The sequence below is a fragment of the Lagopus muta genome, chromosome 9, assembly GCF_023343835.1.
Source record: "Lagopus muta isolate bLagMut1 chromosome 9, bLagMut1 primary, whole genome shotgun sequence".
Classification (NCBI taxonomy): domain Eukaryota; kingdom Metazoa; phylum Chordata; class Aves; order Galliformes; family Phasianidae; genus Lagopus; species Lagopus muta.
In genome coordinates this window covers 13,684,350-13,704,279 of record NC_064441.1, presented here as the reverse complement: position 1 = coordinate 13,704,279, position 19,930 = coordinate 13,684,350, and the positions used below count along the sequence as shown (strand labels likewise).

Here is a 19,930-nt window from a genome sequence, read left to right as displayed (position 1 = left end):
TGATTAATAATATTTAAGATTAATTCATTTCTCAGTGGATGTGTTTCTATTTAGTTCTGTTTAAGTATATTTAAAGAGAATGATCTCCATTGCATAAAGTACTTCCAATGGCAGTCTTTGATTTTTGTCGTCACGCTTCCATGCAGAGTTTATTGGGGTTTTGTTTAATGGTTGTAATCTCGTTTTTAAAATGTCTTTTATGTTTTAAATACGGCTTTTGTGTTACTGTCAGTGTATCACACTCATGGTTACCATCTCAGGAGATGTCTTCCTTAACATTTAAGTAACAGTAGTAATGAAGTGCCTACAGCATTTGGGTTGTTGTGGAGTGTTTGGGCTTCATCTTTTCTATTTCTCTGAAGACATTCTTCCTAAGATAATTCCTTCTTACATACGGAAATCATTTACTACTTATTTTTCTCTGCCAGAATTTGGTCACAGGTTCCATCCACTAAAATATCTTCTTTTTTTTTTTCTAATCCCACCAGAGAAGTTTTTCCTTCATTTTACTTGGATTTATGGGTCCGTATGGACAACAGCAGAGTAATTTTCACCCTGCTTTCTGCTCTCATGTCACATACGTGTCACTAAGAGCTGAGAATCATAACTGCAGAAGAATCTCCTTAATGCTGTTCTCCTCTGTTTAATAAATGCTGGGTAGATTTGGACAATTTCAGCAAATCTAGCAGGAGTCTTCTCAGAAGTGACTGGAATAACAAATATGTGTGAAGATGATATTGTTTCACTTAGATTTTTTTTTAAGTGACCTTGTTTACAGGAGCATTGTATGTTCTTGCAGCATACGTTCTATAGAAATCAAGAAAGATTCTAATTAATAGAGCAGAATTCTTTTTGAAGCTGTAAATGTGCCTTTCTTGTGCAGATAGCATAAACATTGTGTGTTTTCTTGTTTGCTTTGATGTGATCAATCACATGGTGGTGTAGGCTGTTACCAGCCAGTCATACAACTTATCTGAGTTTGGGCATTTTGCTAAAGACTCTGCTGAAGTTTAGGACCTGAAATTATGGGTTGTTTTTTTTTTTTAACCTCCTTTCTTTTTGGTTCTGAGGCCATTACAAACGTGTTGCTGGGGACACCTTTTTCAGAACAATCACTCACTGCATTTGATTATTGATTATTTCCTCTAATTTTTTTAGTCTTCCTTACTCTGTTAGTTGCATCATTCAGCCCTTTATGTAACCTGCTCCTGCCCCATGCACGCATTCAGCTGGCAGAATTAGACATGCAAAGCAGGCAAGGGTGTCGAACACTCTGCTGTGGAGTACACAGCTTTCTCACACACGCAGTTTGCAGTGGATGATTCTTTCAATCACAAATAGAAAAGCACTCACTTTTGTAACGTCATTTTGTAGAGAATAAGTGTGAGTTACACGTCAAATGGATTCAACGCAGACAGGATTAAGTAGATAAAAGCAAATTTATACTTGTGATAGTAGAGTGACTGAAAGCAGCCAAGAAGGGCTTACCAGTTTTTGTAAGGATTTTGAGAAGTGCTTGTTGTTACTTGATGTTAAGCATCTGGGATTCAACCCTTCAACTTTCTCCAATTCCAAAAGTGGAAAAAAAAAGAAGAGGAAACTCTCTTTGAGTAGTTTCTCCCCAGTTTTACTGGAAAAATCACGGAACTACTTCACCTGTAATACTTATGTCTAAAAACTGTTTTCAGAGGCCGAATCACAAGACTCCACAGCAGAAGAGGGCCTACCAGATGCCATACAGGAACTTTTTCTTTCAGATAAAGATGGGGCACAGACTTCCTGGTGGGTAGCCCAGTGAGTGTAGTCCAGTGGATTTTGACTTCACTTGGTTATAATCAGCTTTGTGCTTTTGTTGATGCTGCCTCAGCCATGCACTACTGCCACCTTGTCTCCTTGTCATCCTGCCACTTGTCATCATAAGACAAGCTCAGCAGGAAAGTAAAGAGAGGCCACAGTATCATATGGAATGTCTTGGCAACATTTGGCCAGTCATTTGAAGTGTGTTTTTCCTTTTTTTGTGAGTAGGAAATGAGCTCACAACTCCATGCTGCTTCATATGTAGGGATCATTATTTTTAGAGCAGCGGCAGATCTGAGCCTCTGCGTGTAATCCGCTTTCTGTTCCTTCAGATGGAGTGGCATGAGGCATCAAGGTCTGCAGGAATATCTATGGAGCTCAGAGTTGTTGCTGATGAGTAACTTGAATTTGGAAGTGAGGCAGCTCAGAGCTCTGAGTGGTATGAAAATGAGAAGCTCAGGGACTGATAGCATTCAGTATGTCAAGAGCAAGGGTGGCAAGAGGCTTCTCTTAACTGTGGCTGGTGTGCTGCTGGGTTTGGACTGTGCTGTTTATGTTACAGATGGCAATCATTGCATGTTCTCAGCAGCCAGCATCTGCCTACAGAGGGAATTGTGGCCTAACATCTGAAGTTATCAGGGTCCATTCTGAGAAACAGCAGTTGAACTGAGTCTGTTTGGTGCTGCCAGTGAGGTCTGTGTAGGGTGTCATCCTTCAGCTATAGATAGCAAACTCAAGCTCCTTACAGAGAAACCTCTTACCAGTCACTTTCCACAAATGGTGCATGTACCCAAAGGTACTTAGTGAAAATCCTTGAGAGGTATTTAATGCAAAAGCAGTTAGTCTCTCTGGTGCATTTGAGAAACGTGCACGCGCCACTAGCAGGAAGGAGTGCAGGGCAGTCGCAGCTCAGCTCTTGGGCCAGTTACTGATTTTGTCTAGCCAGGCTCTGCCACCCCAAGAGCTTGCCAAGATGTGTGACATGGGGGGGCTCGACAACCTGATTGCCAACACAGCCTATCTGCAGGCCAGGAAGAGTGGAGAAGGAGACACCAAGGAGATGCAGAAGAGACGTAAGAGCCTCTCACTGCCCAGGATTGATCAGTGTGGAGAGGTTAGGCAGTCCATTGCTGCTGACTATGAGAGCATCTGTGAACAGCAGCCTATTGGCAAGAGATTCTTCAGAGACTTCTTAGAGACAGTTCCAGAAAATTTGGTAGCTAGGGATTTCTTGGATGAGGTGTCAAACTGGGAGTTGGCAGAGGACAACATCAAGAGCAGTACCATGGAGAATATTATGACCAACTTTCTTAAGACAGGCTCCAAAAATTATTTGTCTTTCATGAGCTCTGACTTGGTCAGCAAATGCCAGGCAGCCACTGAGAAGGACTATGAGAATGTTATACAGCTGGCTAGAGATGAAACCAAACTCTTCCTTCAAGGCAAGCCCTTCCAGGACTTCCAGACTAGCCCCTTCTATGACAAATTCCTCCAATGGAAAGTTTTTGAAAAGCAGCCAGTAACTGAGAAATACTTCTATGAGTTCCGAGTGCTGGGCAAAGGAGGATTCGGAGAGGTAAGAGCTGTACCTTTACAAAAGTGGGTCATCTCTCCCCTTCTGAGATCAGCAAGTGGGTTTGAAAGATGAACTTGGTAATGATTTTAAACACATTCTGAAGTTTTGCAGAACTTCAGCCTCCAGGTTGTCCGTTTCTCAGAAATTCACTTTATCCGTGCTCTCATACTGACTCCAGAAACCTGTTATTGAAGAGCTGCCCTAAAAATTTTGTATTCTGCATCTGTATTACTCAAGATGCAGGCTTCTATACAAAAGCTGACGTGACTGTCTATACAGTTAATCATTAGTCTTTTTCTTGGCACTGTTTTGGCCTGTGCTAATTTGTATACTTGCAGATAATTCTAAGGTACAATTTAAAGAATATCATAGGTCAAATTCTGTTTCCAAAAAATTCTGAATAAGATTAACTTTTCTGAGAGGGAAAAGAGATGCAAACTGTACTTACTGCTTATTATGATGGTCAGAGAATGAATTCATCTTTGTTTTAATGAATCATACAGTTCTATTGTTGGAGTCCTCAGATCTTTCCACAGTTGTATACTAGTTCTGAATAGAACAGATTGTATGCTTGCTTTTTCCTTACTTTCTCTGTTAATATACCCATCCATGCAAGTTACCACCAGTAACTACTCATAGGCATCTGTGATTCCTCAGTTCTTGCCTATTACTGGTCTTGATATTCCAATCTGTACTTGTAGCATTGCTTCTTTACTTTTCCATGTGCATCTTGTTTCCAGGTTTGTGCCATTCAGGTGAAAAATACTGGCAAGATGTATGCCTGCAAAAAACTAGATAAGAAAAGGCTGAAAAAGAAAAGTGGAGAGAAGATGGCGCTACTGGAGAAAGAAATCCTGGAGAAGGTCAACAGCCCTTTCATAGTCACATTAGCTTATGCCTATGAGAGCAAAACTCATCTGTGTCTTGTCATGAGCCTCATGAATGGAGGTGATCTGAAATATCACATCTACAATGTAGGACAAAGGGGTTTAGAATTGAACAGGGTCATTTATTACTCAGCTCAGATCACCTGTGGGATTCTGCATCTTCATTCCATCAAGATCATTTACCGGGACATGAAACCGGAAAACGTCCTCCTGGATGATAACGGAAACTGCAGACTGTCTGATCTTGGATTGGCAGTGCAAGTCAAAGAGGGAAAATCCATCACTCAGAGGGTGAGTAGAAATTCATTGAACACGGGCAGTGGGAAAGCAAGCTGTTCTATTTCTAATGCGTTGAGTCCAAGACTTAATTCCCCAGGATTTGTTGCTTGCTAAAGACCTTACGTGGTCATTTCATTCTAAGAGACAGGCGGTAAGAAGATTTGGTTAATTATGTCTCTGGACGCTATATGTAGAAAAACAACTTCTCTTACACAAAAACAGAAGAATCAAGTTCATCTGTTGTTTCTCTTAAGATAAACACTTGAACCATTCATATTAGAGATGCTAACGGAGCCTAATAGTGTGTAGTCTGGGATTTAACCCATGACTTGTTTGCATAGTGAAAATCAGTTAAAGAGATGAGTCCCGTTCTCAGTTTTTGTTTAAAATTCTGAGATCTCAGATTTCTCCTGAGTGGTGGTACTGATTGTATTGTGGGTGTTCGTGGTGCTGCACAATAAACAATTGAATCCTCCCCCTACAGATTCATTCCTGAAAAAATCAGCAGACTCAATGGGAGTTTGAAAATGTGCATGCCTGTGTGTATGTGTAGGAAGACAGAGAAAGATAACCAACTGGTTTTTACTGTGTGAATTTCTGTGCAGCACCTCAGCTGTGCCTGTGGTCACCCCAGTCCCTATTTATAACAGTATCACAAGGTTTACGTGAGGAAGATGTACTCCTGAAATTAAAAAATTGTTTTTATCCTGAAGTGTATTGACCTTAAAGATGTATATTATGAGTGACTGTCTAAAGTACACTAAGAATGTGAAGAAATTGAAGCAACACTATGAACTGCAATAATTATACTCCCCGCATCTTTAAGGCACTGTAAAAGTTCAGTAGATGGAGAGGACCTGCTAGTAAAATTTTCCATCATGTTTGAGGTACACACATCTTTTTGTGTTGTCACTTCATGCAATAATTTGTACTTGGAAGGATAGATTTTCTTTTGACAATTAAAATAATGTTATTGTTTTTAGTTCTCAGTCAAAGATAATACAGAAACTGATGTTTTAAATAGGAGATTTCAAAATGAGGCTGCATAGTTTTAGATATGAGAATGCAGTTTCAGTGGCAGCTAGGACAGATTTTCAAGTAGAAAAATTATGTAGAAATTATGTGCAGTGGTAATGTTTTGTTTATGAAGATGGCATTTTGATCGAAGAGCACAAAGTATACTTGCTCTGTGAGCCTTTGCGAATTACAGTTGCATACTTTTATTATGGTCAAAGTATATTTTTGTTCAGGGCAGTGTTTACTACTTGCAAATGTGTGGGCTTTGGTAAAAGGAGAAAAAAACGTATTTAGAAATGTGTAACCTCTTGTATTTATTACAGAACAATCTCAGAAGCAGTGGTGGGCAAGATAGTTGTTCCTCTGTGCTTTCCATGACAAAGTCATCAGGTTGTTCTGTTGCTGGTCACTGGTTTTAGTAGCAGCATTCACCATTATATGGACGCTAAATTAGAGTGTGAACCACAGTGGATATACTCTGCAATTGCAGCATGTTAAAAGGAATTTCTGCTAAAGGCAGCTTTGTTTTCTTTTTGTTGGGAACATGAAATATGAGAGAGATCATGATAATTTTTTTTCTTCATTTTGTGTTGTAATTAGGAGAAAATTGAAGTTACTGCTGCAAAATATGAACTGGTAATTACTAATGTTTATAGCAATGTTAAACACAGGAAATTCTAAATACACCTTTACAAAATTTAGTGCCTGTATCAAAATAAAAATGGTGCTGTTAAATTAATTTGCATTATATTCTGGCCTAACATGGAGGGAGTTCTTATCTCCTAGCAAGCTTTTTGAGTACGACTCCCAGATCATCAGTTCTTTAAAAGCCTTAAGAGAGAGCATATTGTTATAGACACCTTTGGTTCCAAGGCAGATTTTTGAATATGATCAGTTGCACCATTTTGTAGACAGTTTTATAAGGTCAGATAAGCTAAGGCAGAATTTCTGCCTGTTCCTCCCAGGCAATTCTGTGTTGTGCCCCAGGTATCGACTGAAAGGCAGATTCCATATTCTGGGTGACAGTTTGACCTGATGGGGCAAATAACTTTCAGTCACTCATCGTAAGGAAAACTCTACTCATCAATAACTTTTTAAAATTTCAATTTATTCATTTGAAAGGAATCCTTCTGTTTTGACGGGATGCTGTAATAGCCTGGACTTCATTCATACCTCTGGCATTTAAAAGCATTTCTGACGTTAATGCCTTGTAACCATCTTTTATGAGGTGGTTCTTCAGTATAGTAGAAGTACTGCTCTATTGCGCAATGAGAATAAAATCTAACTCTGCTTTACCCATATTCATAAATCTTTCTACTGCCTCAGAGTAGTCAGCAAGTGGCACCAGTTCAGTACAAAACTGTGGGTTAGCACTGCAGTGCAGCTGGTGGTCTTGGATTTTCATCTGTTTGGAAGAATTTTACTTAGCCAGCCTTACACATCTTAATGAAGATTTGTGATTATTTGTTGTAAAGAAGGGAGTTTTTTTTTTTCTTCAGAGAGTGTCTGTTGTGGTCTTCCTGTAAGATGATGCATTCAAAAACAAGTTGGAGTCGTCTTCTGTCTAATGAAATTTTGCAAACTTCATTTTTTTCATCACAGAAATTTCAGTAGCATCAGCACGTTTTGCTGAAGTGTTGTTTCAGGGGAAGAAATACAATGTTCTTTCTGGGTTGTATTTTAATAGTTCACTCCCACAGAACTGTTTTCCACAACGCAATATCCCATTACTCAGTGAAGCTGCTTTTATAATGAGACTGTATTCATTTAGGGTACGGATCCTGCTTTAGTCCCTTACCCTTAAAAGAAGAGGCAGAATGGTGACTTTTAAGAGCACTTTCCTCCAGTTTGGTTTCTGTAGACAGGAGCTAATAACATACTTACATTGAAGGAACTCATGGTTTTTTTCAGCAGCCAAAAAACTTTTCTCCCCAGTGCCTCAGGCTTTTCTTCCAAGGTGCTGATCTTTTCCTAACATTTCCAGTTCTTCAGTTGTTCAGTGACTCTACCTTGTAAATAAGCAAAGTAAAATGGAAGACTTCCATGCCTTCTGCATATCATCAGGAGCTAACTAACTGCTCACTTGATTTAGTTTTCTTCTTGATTACTCTAAAAATGGGCTAGTGACCTATATTCTTTCTATACTGCCTGTAATATTTCTAATAAAATTCTTTAAATTATACATTAACCAGATGCATTTACTTGAGTAAAGCCTAGTGTGCATTTTTTCATAATTTGTTTGAAGATATAAATGAGAAAACTAAGTTTTCAGTAACTACATTTGCCTATTATCTTCCTTCCTGGAATAATCTGCTCTTCTGCAAAATTGAGTTTGGAAAAAATGAAAGTCAGATCATTTTAATACTTTTCTAGATCAAATCAATAAAAAGGGAAGATCTTGTCCATGCATTTTTGTGTGCCTGAAGTCAGCTGGGATTTTAAGAAGATTTGAGCACCGCTCCCCTGTTGACTCAGGTGTACTTACTTACAGCTGACTAGATGTTCAAGGCAGCATTGCAGAGCACCCTGAAATGTGCTGATTGTCTGGTTTTAAATCTGATCACTTCAGCTGTGTGCATTCAAGTGGACGTTGATCTAAGACACCTGCTTGGTAAACATTCCTCTCTGTGTGTTTAACTGTACGTCGGCTGTTGTGAAAATACCTCCTAACACCTCAGGAGTAGTGAAACAAAGTAGCAGTTTTCTGCTCTCTGCCTTTTTTTTCATTGCTATATGTTATGAAGTAGAAAGATGTGAATAATTTCATTGCTCCTTATGCAGGGTTGAGTAGTATATAACACATGAATTTATTTGAGCGTTTTCTTTAGTCAATTCAAGATTAAAAAAAATACAATATTTCCATGCATTCTGAGAATTTGGTATACTTCTCATTAGTGTAGAAACCATTAAAAGATAAATTTGCTTCACCTTCAAATCATAAAAAAAATTCCTACTGTCTCATGTACAAATACCTACCATCATGCATGGGCTGGAGGATCCATAAATCTCCTCTGTAAATCTTGTTAGGTGATTAGATTGTCATGGGGCACCAGTGATAGGCTTGTTAATGAGTTCCTGTTTTAGACATTTTCAAGTTCTCAGTGAAAATTTCAGTGAAACTGAAATGCAGTGTTTCTGCATTGTTTATCAGCCAAGTATTGTATTCTCTGTGCGTGGAAATGTTCCATGAGTTTTAGGTCAAGTCTTCTTATAGTTTAATGTTTAATTATGCTACAGAAAAACTATTCTGTATATGACTTTTTAAAGCTTAACATAATTGAAAAAGGAGCTCTGGTATCTTTTAAGTATTGTCACAGAATGAGCTCCATTTGGGAAATACCTATACAAACTGTCTGTAACTATAATGCATAAAATTACCCTACTTTCAGAAGCAGGAGTTTTTAGAGTTTATTGGATACCCAGCCTTAGGTTTTCCCCTCTCAGGTACGTGCATGAACCTTTGCTGTCTACCTAGAGATGTATATATGCTCACTTAGTCAGGCAGAGTTGTTACTGACAGCTCTGAAAACAAACTCTTTGTCAGAGTTAATAAAATTATTCAGGACATTAAGAAATATCATCATGACTTTTCATGCACGTGTGCCTGCAACATCTGTTCTGACGTGTTGATCATATAATGTATAAAGCTGGATTGTGTGATAAAATTACTCCCTTTTTATATGTTGACATTCTTTTTCTTAAGTTGAAATGGGCTACTAAGAGAAATGGAGAGCCTTTGAAGTTGCTTTTACACAAGCAAAATATTTTTGTCTAGCTGTGTACTCATTTGACTACCATATGCAGGTCATCAGTGCAAATACAATTACTTGAGGTTGTCTTGAGTTTTGTCTGAGGAACTGTGATGTTCATAGGGTGGATATTAAGGTGTTGGTTTTTTTCCCATTATGAGCAAGATAATTTCTTCAAGAGCTTGCTAAATGCTTATGACTGATTTGGAACTAGTTCTTTTTGCATAAGATGACAATGAGGAGTCTCCATCTCTTACACCATTTTTTTCTGTTTGAACAGTGTGACTGAGCATGCTTTTTCTGGAGGTCTGTACAACTTTTTCTCATTATACGTCTTGAAATTTGCGTGTCAGAGTCAAATGCTTCTGCCCTTACCCAAAGGATTAACAGTATTTAATTTCCTGAGAGAAATTAAAGGAGCAAGCATTTTTCTTCTCTATAACACCCTTATATATTCCATATATCCAGTTGTGGAGGGCTCCGTTCCATTTTTTTTTTCAGAAGTCAGTGCATATTTGCTATTCATTTTGGAACAGACTTTCTGCCTGTACTGGGTGTGGGTTGTGCACAAAGCAACTGTTGCATATAAGTTATGAAGTCCTTTGGTGAAGGTGTGTATGAGCCAGGAAGGCTGAATACAGGAAAAAAAAAACCAGCATGAAATAAAACAAGATAGAAATATTTTTATAATATTAATAAAAATGCATTCATATCTTCGGAGGTTTCAGGCTTCTTCATGGTCTTCCTGTGCTATGTTTTATATATTTGAAGGACATGATAATATTATTATAGTAAAAACATGTTTTGGTTAAAATCTTACTCAAAATGTCCTTTTGCCCTCCTGTATGTTTGTTTATTATAAGATTCTGTTTCTTAGGAAAACAGAAGGAATTCTATTTAGATGTTCCTGAAACTTGCAGCTTAATTTCAGGACAGATGAGCAATGGAGAGGAGGGTTCAGAGCTGCAAAATGAAAAATAACGAAGCGTTTCTGCAGCTGCCCTGTAGTCGTTGTCACATTACGTTCTTATTAGATAAATATTTTATTCCATAAAAACGTCTTTCTTCGAGTTTAAAAAAAATGGCAGCTCTTCATTTGTTCAGAATTAACAACTGTGGCTGTGATCTTACACTTTCAGAACCACCATACAGCTGATGTAATTTGAAGTATCACAAATACGACTGATTATATTTATCTGGAGGGATTTTGTTCTTAAAAATGTCTGTACTCACAGTTGCTATGAAGGGCATTACAATGATAGATGCTTTCCTTTTTTTTCCTCTGAAATGTGCACTTTACAGAATGGGATCTTACCACTGTGGCTGCTGTTGTCACTTGAGAATGGAGGGAACAAAAATGATTTTTGTGAGAACTTTCTGCATCCTGCACTTTTTGAAAGTGGCAGAAAGGATGTTGTGGTCATCTAAAATGACAAGAATGTGGGGTGTCCCATACAGATAATTTTCCTGCACAAGGCGTGCTACCCGCCAAGCATAGCTTTCCTTCCTGGGAAAAGCTATCAGGGTCTTTCTGAGACACAGCATGACTTTGAACCTCTTTCTTCCATCAGTTTCATCTGATGGTTAACAAATACTGCAGTATGTTCCATGAAAAAACGAGATGAGATTGCTTGTGAAGTTTCTAAAGCTGGTAGAAAGCTTAATTAAACTCTCTGAAGGTGAGAATGCTGTGTAAGTGCTAAAACTAGTTTAATTTTAGCCAGTTCTTTCCAGAATGATCTCTTTGATTAAATCATCTAATGGGATTTATTTTAGTCAGTGATGTGCATTTTGTTGGGTAAGAAATGCAACATTTGGCTGATGAGGTTTATCTTTAAGTTGTTCATTTGACAGCTCTGACCAGAAGCAGGAACTGTAAGCCGTAGGTTGGGGAGGTTTAGTGCTTCTGCTCATATGGGGCCATGTGTGCAATTCCATGTACTATGAGGAGTGTTCCAGGTAACAAACATTATTCTGTATTCTTGCACTGACTTGGCTGTGTGGGCCAAGTCTTCCTGGACTCATCTGTAGAGGTGGTTGAAGTCCTGTGGTTTCAGTGATAGCAGCCATTTGGAGTTGCTGTCCTTTGTTGCTTAACCCAGAGGCTGTGCCAGCAGTGGGAGGCTGCTACTTGTGCCTTGCAGGCCTGTTCTTACATTGTGCAGACACTGAACATAGCATTTGTGATGTCCTCCTCTGAGAAAGCCACCTATACCTCATGCTGCATGAGCATTAATTAGAAAGAGCTTCATAGAATATATATGGAGCCAAGTGGATGGAATGGTTCTCGTTTTTAATATTGTTTATATAATCAGCACTCATTAAAAAATAAGAGCATACCCATCTCTGAAATGCAGTATTATTTGCACTTTATAGATGGGAAATGATTACCAGAAATTGAAAGAGAAGCAGCAGTGCACAAAATTAGAAGGAAAATTGTGTCACAGGAATAATAAAGAACCTTAGTAATGGTTGTATACTATTTGTGTAGTTAGGGGCACAGTACCAAATGTTTTGCCTGTCCCGTATGCTCAATCCTTACAATGTCTGACTGCTTCACTGTCTGTAAAAGCATGTGTTTTCTGATGGCACTTCACCAGATAGGTACATTAGTGGGTTTGACACTGGGGATCTGAGGCACAGATCATGATGTACGTGTGTTCACACAGGGAGCCCAAGGGGAGAAGCTCTTGAGTCTAGAGATACAGCTGGTGTCCAGTGAGCAGCTGTCCTTCCTCAAGCCGTTATTCCTTTCATTTTCATACAGCATGAAGCTGAACTGAAGAACATGCTGTAATTGTGTCTACTTTCTCCTGCTGTGTTTGAGCACAGAAAAGCCTATCACAAGGCTTTCTCTTTCACTTGAACAACTTATGGTGATGAGGTCAATGATCACTGTCATTCAAGCTTAAATTAGTGAAAAATGGTCATGGACTTCTTTTACTACTTCAGTTAGTGACTTTGATTCCAGAGATAAATTTTGTTTCCTTTTTTCCTATTATATTGCAGAAATTAGGTTTTCTCCCATTTTGGTTTTAACTGAATTTTGTTAAGACAGACAAACTTCCCCAGCTAAAATTCTGTCCCTCTGTGAAAGTGATGGAAGAAACGTCAGTGTTGAATTTCAGGTGAACTTATGGGATTCACAGACTTCTAAGTTCCCATGAAGTTTTCATCATTACTTTTTCCTGGTACTCTGAACAGACTTCTTTGTGTTCTTCTGAGCCAGCAGCCCGTCAATTTGTCTGAAAGTTAATGGAGTCTTTCCTTTTGCTAAGCATTAACAATATGCTGAAGTCTTTGCTCAGTGAGACTTTTCAGAGGTGCAGTTCATGCTAATCAGATTAAATTTTATGTTCTTTTAAAAGGTAGCTGCCTCGCCATTTGGTCAGCTGGCTCGTTACTGCATCAACATGTAGTAAGGAAGTGCGGAGGAGCTCTTTGTTCCTCATTCTCCTCACAGTGAACTCTGGGGGAAAAACGAAGATTGTGAAGGGAATGGCAGAAGAACATCAGTTGTTCTGTGCACCTCAGGCCCATTAAGTTATGTGCAGAGAAGAGTTTTCTGTGGTCGGTCACTTCATTCCTGCAGGGTGTGTTCAGGCAGCGCTGAAGGAGCGGAGGAACAGCTGGAGGAGAGAACAAAGCCGTCAGTGGCACCCCTTGGAGGAAGGATGGACTAAGCCCCAGGAAACAGCTGATAGAGCTAAACTCAGCTTGTTTTTTTTCCTCTGTTCAACAGTTCTTGTGCCATGGCAAACAAAGGACAGACGTTCTGATTTGCTATACTGTTTGCTTTGAGATATCAATTGAATTTGTTTTGCAGAGATCTGTGGGAAAAGCTAGAGGGTTCTAAATCCCGTTTCTCCCCATTTGCCTGTTTCTGTGATAATGAAAACTCTGGACAGCTCTGTTTCTTTCTTCCTGTATTTTTAAGAAGCTGGGATAGTGATGTTGTTCAGAATACTTTCCCTTCTTGGGACAGTAAGCTGAATAGGATGTAGGGGCAGGAGCTGCGCTATGCACCACGTTCTGCTGGCAGTCCAAGTACCCTCAGCTGTACTGGGAACCCAGTGCACTTAGTGCTTCTCAGGGTCACATCTTGTGTTGTTCAAAGACTAATTATGTGGCCTTTTAAAAATTTATACAGAATCACATTTCACAAAAGAAACAAGGTATCTTTCAGATGACTCAATTCTACTGTGTCCTATCAAACCACACTAAAAGCAACAATTACACCTAACAAAATTTCTTTGCTAATGTATCTAAGGACATCATTGGTCATTACATTTTAGATGATTATTGAAATCCTGCCTTTTGGGCTGTTTCCAAGCTGGGGAAGTTGAGGGAAGTAGATCATTTAATGCTTGTCAAAAAACAAGTATATTAAAAATTATTTAACAGAAAAATATTTTTGCATTTCAGACAGTGAATGCAAATGAAGCATTCTGCTCACCATAACGAAAGGTTGTGCTAGATGGAGAGGAAGCAAAAATAAATGGCCAGCATTGCACTGACTGAACTTGGAAAAGCCATGTGCGGTGGCATATGATTCTGCTTTCTGTGGGATATTATAAACTGCTTTGTCTCCTAGTGAGAGTTGTGCAGTTTGGCAGCTCCATTCGCTAGGCTGAGAACGTGTTTCTTTCATACCTGCCTAAATAAACCTTTCCTGAGTCGTTGAGGCTGTCCTTCATGCTGCTGCAGAATCTCTTTTCCTTGTAAGATTGTAAGAGTTTTGACATCTTGTTCTAGTAATGATTACTGCACAGATGTGAGGCTGTAGCTTCCTACCAATGCCATCTACTCCTCAAAAATACAAGTGGGTCTTCATTTAAAAGGTTTATTTTCTTTCAGTTCCACGGGTTAAATAATTTCTGTGTTTCCTGTTCTGCATTTAAATACTTAGGGTTTTATCAACTTTGAATGAATGAAATGAAATACTTTGCCAAAGCTCTGCATTTTGAGCTACTGGCAAAGGACTAAAATTTAAGCTCTTTTCTTCCTTTTTTTTTTCACATTACTTTAAAAAAAAGAAAAAAACAAACAGAAGTTGATATATGTGTGTCTGGCCACTTAAAGATCACTGATCAATACTTTGGAAATGTCTCTGTTTCTAGTGGATTTTCTTTGGATTTTCTTTGTTTTATTTTCATTTTAGGGGTCATGAGATTATACTAGATTGCTTTTTCTCAGCCTGTTCCTTTGCTATTAATCCTAGAATTAGCAATAATCTTCAGGATGGAGAAAGATTTATTTTAAATTTAGGTTCAAGTTTTTGTGAGTGTTCATGAGAAAAACGGCTCACCTGGAATACTTTGACATAGAGGAACAACATTTATTTCAAGGTTTCTTTTGAGTTGGGTCAGCACAGAACAATAATAGCTCAGAAGATTTCAGGATACCAAATAGAATGTTGAAGATTAACTTTTATTCACACTCTAACCAGGTCCACCATTCCCAAGGAAAGCTTTTGTTGATCCATCCCTGTTTTCAATCAAACTGTTCTCATCCGGTGTTTTAGCCTATATGCCCTTGCTTCCTGTTTTTCTAAGGATTATGTCATATTGCAGTGTTCTCTATAGTGTGACTTACTGCAGGCTGTATGTGGAAGACACATATGGAAGAGATCGATCTTACTTGGCACCTGTTTCTTGTGAAAAGCCAAGTGGGAAAGAAAGGAGAGGCAGTCTGGGAGGGAGCTCTCTTGAGGCACCTTGTTGGCCGCAGGGTGACATGCTGACTTTTAAATGACAAATTTATCCAGTTCCTGTATGATGATGCTAACTGGCAGCAAAGCAGTGTCTTGTCAGAAAGTGCTGTCAGGGCACCTTGTAATGATGCTGTGATCAGTCAGTTGTTCAAGGCATTAGTACCCTAAAACCAGCTCCATCTCAGTAAAACTAAGAACGTTTATTGCTTCCCAGAAGAAGCAGCAAAAATATTCCAGAAGCGTAATCAGTGTCTGTGCTCTCTAATGCACAATGAGCTGTCTCCATCCTTTTGTACCAACATTTCTCAACTGTTCTCAGCCCCTCTGCTTCCTTTCAAGTTTCTTGATCTTCAGCCAGGTGGGCTGGGGTTCTGCAGGTCATATTGGAGCACTTCTCCTTTCTGTGTGGCAAAGTAATCACACACAAAAATTGAATGCTGTCAGGATTTCTCTCAATATTAACTTAGATGGATCCAATGCAAACAGTATAAATTATGTGAGGAATGATTTGGGCTGCTGTCATGGCTCCATTGAACTTCTGTGGTTTTAGTGGGGGAGGTACCAGTTCACTTTTAACCCTTCCTTTTGCTTTCAACCTGGCTGATACATTTTTTTTTTTCTTTTTCTCATTTCACTTCTATACATCAATCAAATTAAGGACTTTGCTTTGTATCTCTAAAAAATGTAACTTCATTATTAACTGTAGCATGTATGCCATCATATGAACTGGTAAGAGCTGAAGTTCATAGTGAAACATGACTTGTAAACTAAAATTCATCTGTAGGGCTTTTATTCTTTTCACAAACATAGTTTTCCCAGATGAGCTCTAGTTTTAGTTACACCTTTCTCACTCTCTTTTGCTTCAGAGTGAATCTCTGTCACGTAACCGAGTTCTGGTGGTAGTAATGATGACCATCTTGAGTACGTCTGGGGGGATTTTGCACAAGCATTTTGTTTTCATTTCAGATGGTAATACTACTAAAGCTCAAATAACTTCTGACATAGTTATCAGCGTTAGCTGAATCTGGCAAATACATGAAATAAGGTCTAGAATTAGATGTGGTAGAGTCAATTGAGAGAATGCTTTGACTGAAATTTCATATAGTGAGTGATGTAACAGTGCATCAGGAACTGTATAGAGTGGCTCACCTTCCCTTCCATCCCTGGTAGATCAGCTTACTGAAGAGGCAGTAAGAGCTGTTGTGAATACTGTGGAGCCTGTCCCCCAGCTGGGAATGTGCCAGGCCTGTGCCTGGGGGAAGGCAGACAAATTCCCCTCTCCAAGAGTGGTCAGCTCTTCTTTTGGAGGCTTGATTAGTCCTTTCCTTTATTTCAGAGCTTTTTCCAGTCAAGCAATAAGAACTAGTTTTTTCACCTAAATAGAAGTAATTACTAATTACAATTGTCTTTGGTTTACTTTCATACAATGGTTTTAAGAGTTTTTCTTGGCCCTTGATGGTCATAGTTCCTTGCAGAAGACAGTAGGGAATGTGACTGATAACTTCCCACCACAGCTTGGCTGCCATCTCCAAAATGTTCTCACTAGCAAGAATCCCCTTGTTGGAGCAGAGTTGCAACCACTGAACAGGGAGGGTGCAGAAAATAGCCTGATATTCATCCTTTTTCAGTCTTTTTAAAATGATTGTATTGTGTTGTATTGTATTTGCAAGACAAAACTAGTGATGTTCTTCAGCAGGAAAAATGTTAAGATGAAAGAAGACACATAAAGATTAATTTTAAAAGACACCCCTTTATGCAGAAATTGTATAGACGTTTCACCTTTGAAGAATGCATTTAAAAGTTTTTTCCATAGGCTAAGATGTTTAAGGACAGAAATAGTCCTTGTGCTAAAACATAGTTGCTGCTCAGTTTCTAGATACAAAGCCAACCTATCATTTGTATTACTAATATTTTTTAAATTATAGGCTATTTAATCTTCGCATTTTATCTTTGTAATCTTTGTATTTCATTATTGACATTGTGTAATAAATCTGTCTGTATGTTTGCTGTAGGCTGGGACGAATGGTTATATGGCTCCAGAAATCCTGAAGGAAGAAAGTTACAGCTATCCTGTGGACTGGTTTGCTATGGGATGTAGTATTTATGAGATGATTGCTGGGCGAACACCATTCAAGAATTTCAAAGAAAAGGTTGATAAGGATGAGGTTAAACGAAGAACTCTGGAAGATGAGGTGAAATTTGAACATGCCAACTTTACAGAGGAAACAAAAGATATTTGCCGACTGTTTTTGGCTAAGAAACCAGAGAATCGTTTAGGAAGCAGGTATGCCTTATTTCTTACATTCAGAAAAAAAGCTGCATGAATGCCACAAATAATAAACAAATATTATAAATAATAAATTATAAATTTTAAATTTATTAAATTTTATTTAAACAAATAATAAATTTTACACAAAATCAGGTTAGATCTACCCTTTCTACAGAGTACTGAATTTTCTCCTTCATTTCCAGGAAGAGAGGTGGAAGTTTTTGAAGATAAAGTGGAAATAGTGTTCTTGCAATACTGTAATTGTCCATCCCTACCCCAGACTACCCACAGGAGTTCTTTTGTTGTTATTTTGAGGGGTCAAACTCTGCAGTTCTGGGAGCTGGGAGTGGCCATTTCTCTTGCATCTTCTTTCCTAAAGCAGAGGGTATTTACGTAGATACCTGAATCTATGCTAACGTAGGCTAAATGCAGAGTCTCTGTCTATATCACTTACAGGAATGATGTAGGCAGAAATCCAGATCTGCAGTACAGATTTTCTGTCTTGCAGATGCCTAACTTACAAGGCTGCGTCATTGGCTTCTTACTGAAGAGACCATTCTCTTTACTCAATTGCTTTTAAAAATCTGGTAGAGGTTCCTGGTTTTTCTGACTCATTCCAGGAACAAATGAGAGAAAAAGAATATTGGACACAAATAAGAGTGGTTTTGGGGACTTCAGTGATGGCTTTGAGTTGATGAATACTGATGGATTTGTCCCTGACTTAGCAATTTGGTCAAGTTATTTCAACAAGTCTGAAGCAAAAGCAGCGACAAATTATTCACTTAAAGTAACCACGTTCCCTTAGCTAAACTGCAGTTATTCTGCCTGTTTACTGTTGCATTAATTCTGAGCAGTATCAGAAATGTTCAAGGATAAATAATTGCAAGGGTTGTTTTTAAGGTACTGCCTTTTAAAATATTGTTATCGAGATGTTTGGATGTATCCTGTGTCTGGTCATGACAGAATAAAAGCCTTTATGTACGTTTTAAATAGGGAGATACTATTCAGGACAGCTCATCCTTATGTAAAGATTAGCACTGTAATTCTAATAAGGACAATGAGACCTTGGGTTATCTACATAAGTGCCTGTTGCATAAGTTAAAGCTGCTCAAGGACAGCTTTAATTTGTACACCTGACCTTTTAAAATATCTCACTTTTTAATTGAAGACTTTATTTCCTCAGTTAACCAATGGCATTAAGTAACACTTTTTCTGTGCTCCAGCTTTTTGGGATTGACATCTCTGTAGCCCACATCTTCCTGTATGTACAGTGATTTTCTTTTTTGTGGAGGAATACAAAACTGACGGAGTTTAGATGAGCTCATTTGTTCTTTCCTCTAAGTTATATAAACATGCAGTTCACAGAGGAAGAGCTCAAAATCATCTGCAGTTAGTTGGAAGATGCCTCAGTTGGTTCCAGTAGATGGCGTTCCTGTAGCTTCATGTTTTTAAACTTTTTATGTTTCTAATGGTGACAGAAAATACATCAGGAAGAAAAACACCACAGCAATCCAGCTGGAGCCTTCCCCAACATCTAATGCTTTTTGGTTTATGTTACAGAAATGAGAAGCAAAATAAAGTGAAATTTTTGTGAGTACCTCTGTCTAATAGGATTGTCGGCACTATTAGCTCACTAGTGTCACAGGGCACTAATTAATCTGAGCAGCAGCTCTAATGCCCTACAGGCTAACAGCAAATGTAAATAAATCATGCTCGAGAGCTGTACAGGTACATGGTATTATCACTAGCTAGTTAAGCTAGAAGTTGATTTTGCAAGATTATGCATATGGAGAGGCCGTTATCTCTATTGGCTTAATCTATACTTTAATAATTATCTTCATATAGCTCGTTTGTGTTGAAAATGTCATTATTTCATTGGTTAGGGTACCAGGATGGCAGCATCTACTGTTCTTCAGGCTGTATCTTACCATTATGGTCATGGTGGAGTACAGTTTTTAGTGGCTGGTGGTGACTTTCTCAGAGGAACCAGGCAGCAGAAGCACAGAATTATGATTTTCTAAGGGAGCTGAAAAGGGCAGCTGGCAGTTTCATCTCATCTGTGCCTTATTTCAACCAGGGCAGGCCAGAAGCATGGCAGGGAGGTTTATTAGGAAATGGCAGTAGTAGCAAGCCAGAGAAGCTGTTCTGTAAACATCTTATAAGGTCTTAAAGATTTTCTGTGGTCATGCAGGTCTGCTACTTGTGCATGGCAGTTCTTTACATCTACAGTGATAAAAAGATTAAGATTTGCATTACAACTTGTTCATAGAGCATTCTCTAGAAATGCATGAGGGCTTAAATGTTTTTTGCTAAGTATTTTTGTAAGGAAATGGAGAAGGACAAAAAGGAACAATAGCAACTATCGTATGTTGAAATTAAGAAAAAATACATTTGATTATTTCATTTGATTATCATTTTAAGACCCATGAATTTAAAAAAAACAAAAACAAAAAGCCACAAAAAAAACTACAAGAAAACAACAACATAAGCATGAAAAAAGTAAAGCAATCCACCCTGCTCCTCTTTTAGCTGTAATTCTAAATACAAACTTTGTGTGACTTGGTGCTAGAGTTACATTATGGGCAAGATGCAAATCTAAAGCTATGGTCATTGATCATGCTTTAATGACCATACATTTGAGGC

General features: G+C 38.4%; 1 protein-coding gene across 1 annotated transcript in view; it reads left to right on the top strand.

Moving 5' to 3' along the window:
- Window positions 1–85: 85 nt before the first annotated feature.
- GRK7 (G protein-coupled receptor kinase 7) overlaps window positions 86–19,930 on the top strand; it is a 37,546-nt gene continuing 17,701 nt past the window's right edge. The window contains exons 1-3 of the mRNA XM_048954968.1: window positions 86–3,373; window positions 4,114–4,551; window positions 17,031–17,302. Coding sequence (XP_048810925.1) covers window positions 2,771–3,373; window positions 4,114–4,551; window positions 17,031–17,302 — 1,313 coding nt within the window. The 5' untranslated portion in view covers window positions 86–2,770. The remainder of the gene's footprint in view (window positions 3,374–4,113; window positions 4,552–17,030; window positions 17,303–19,930) is intronic.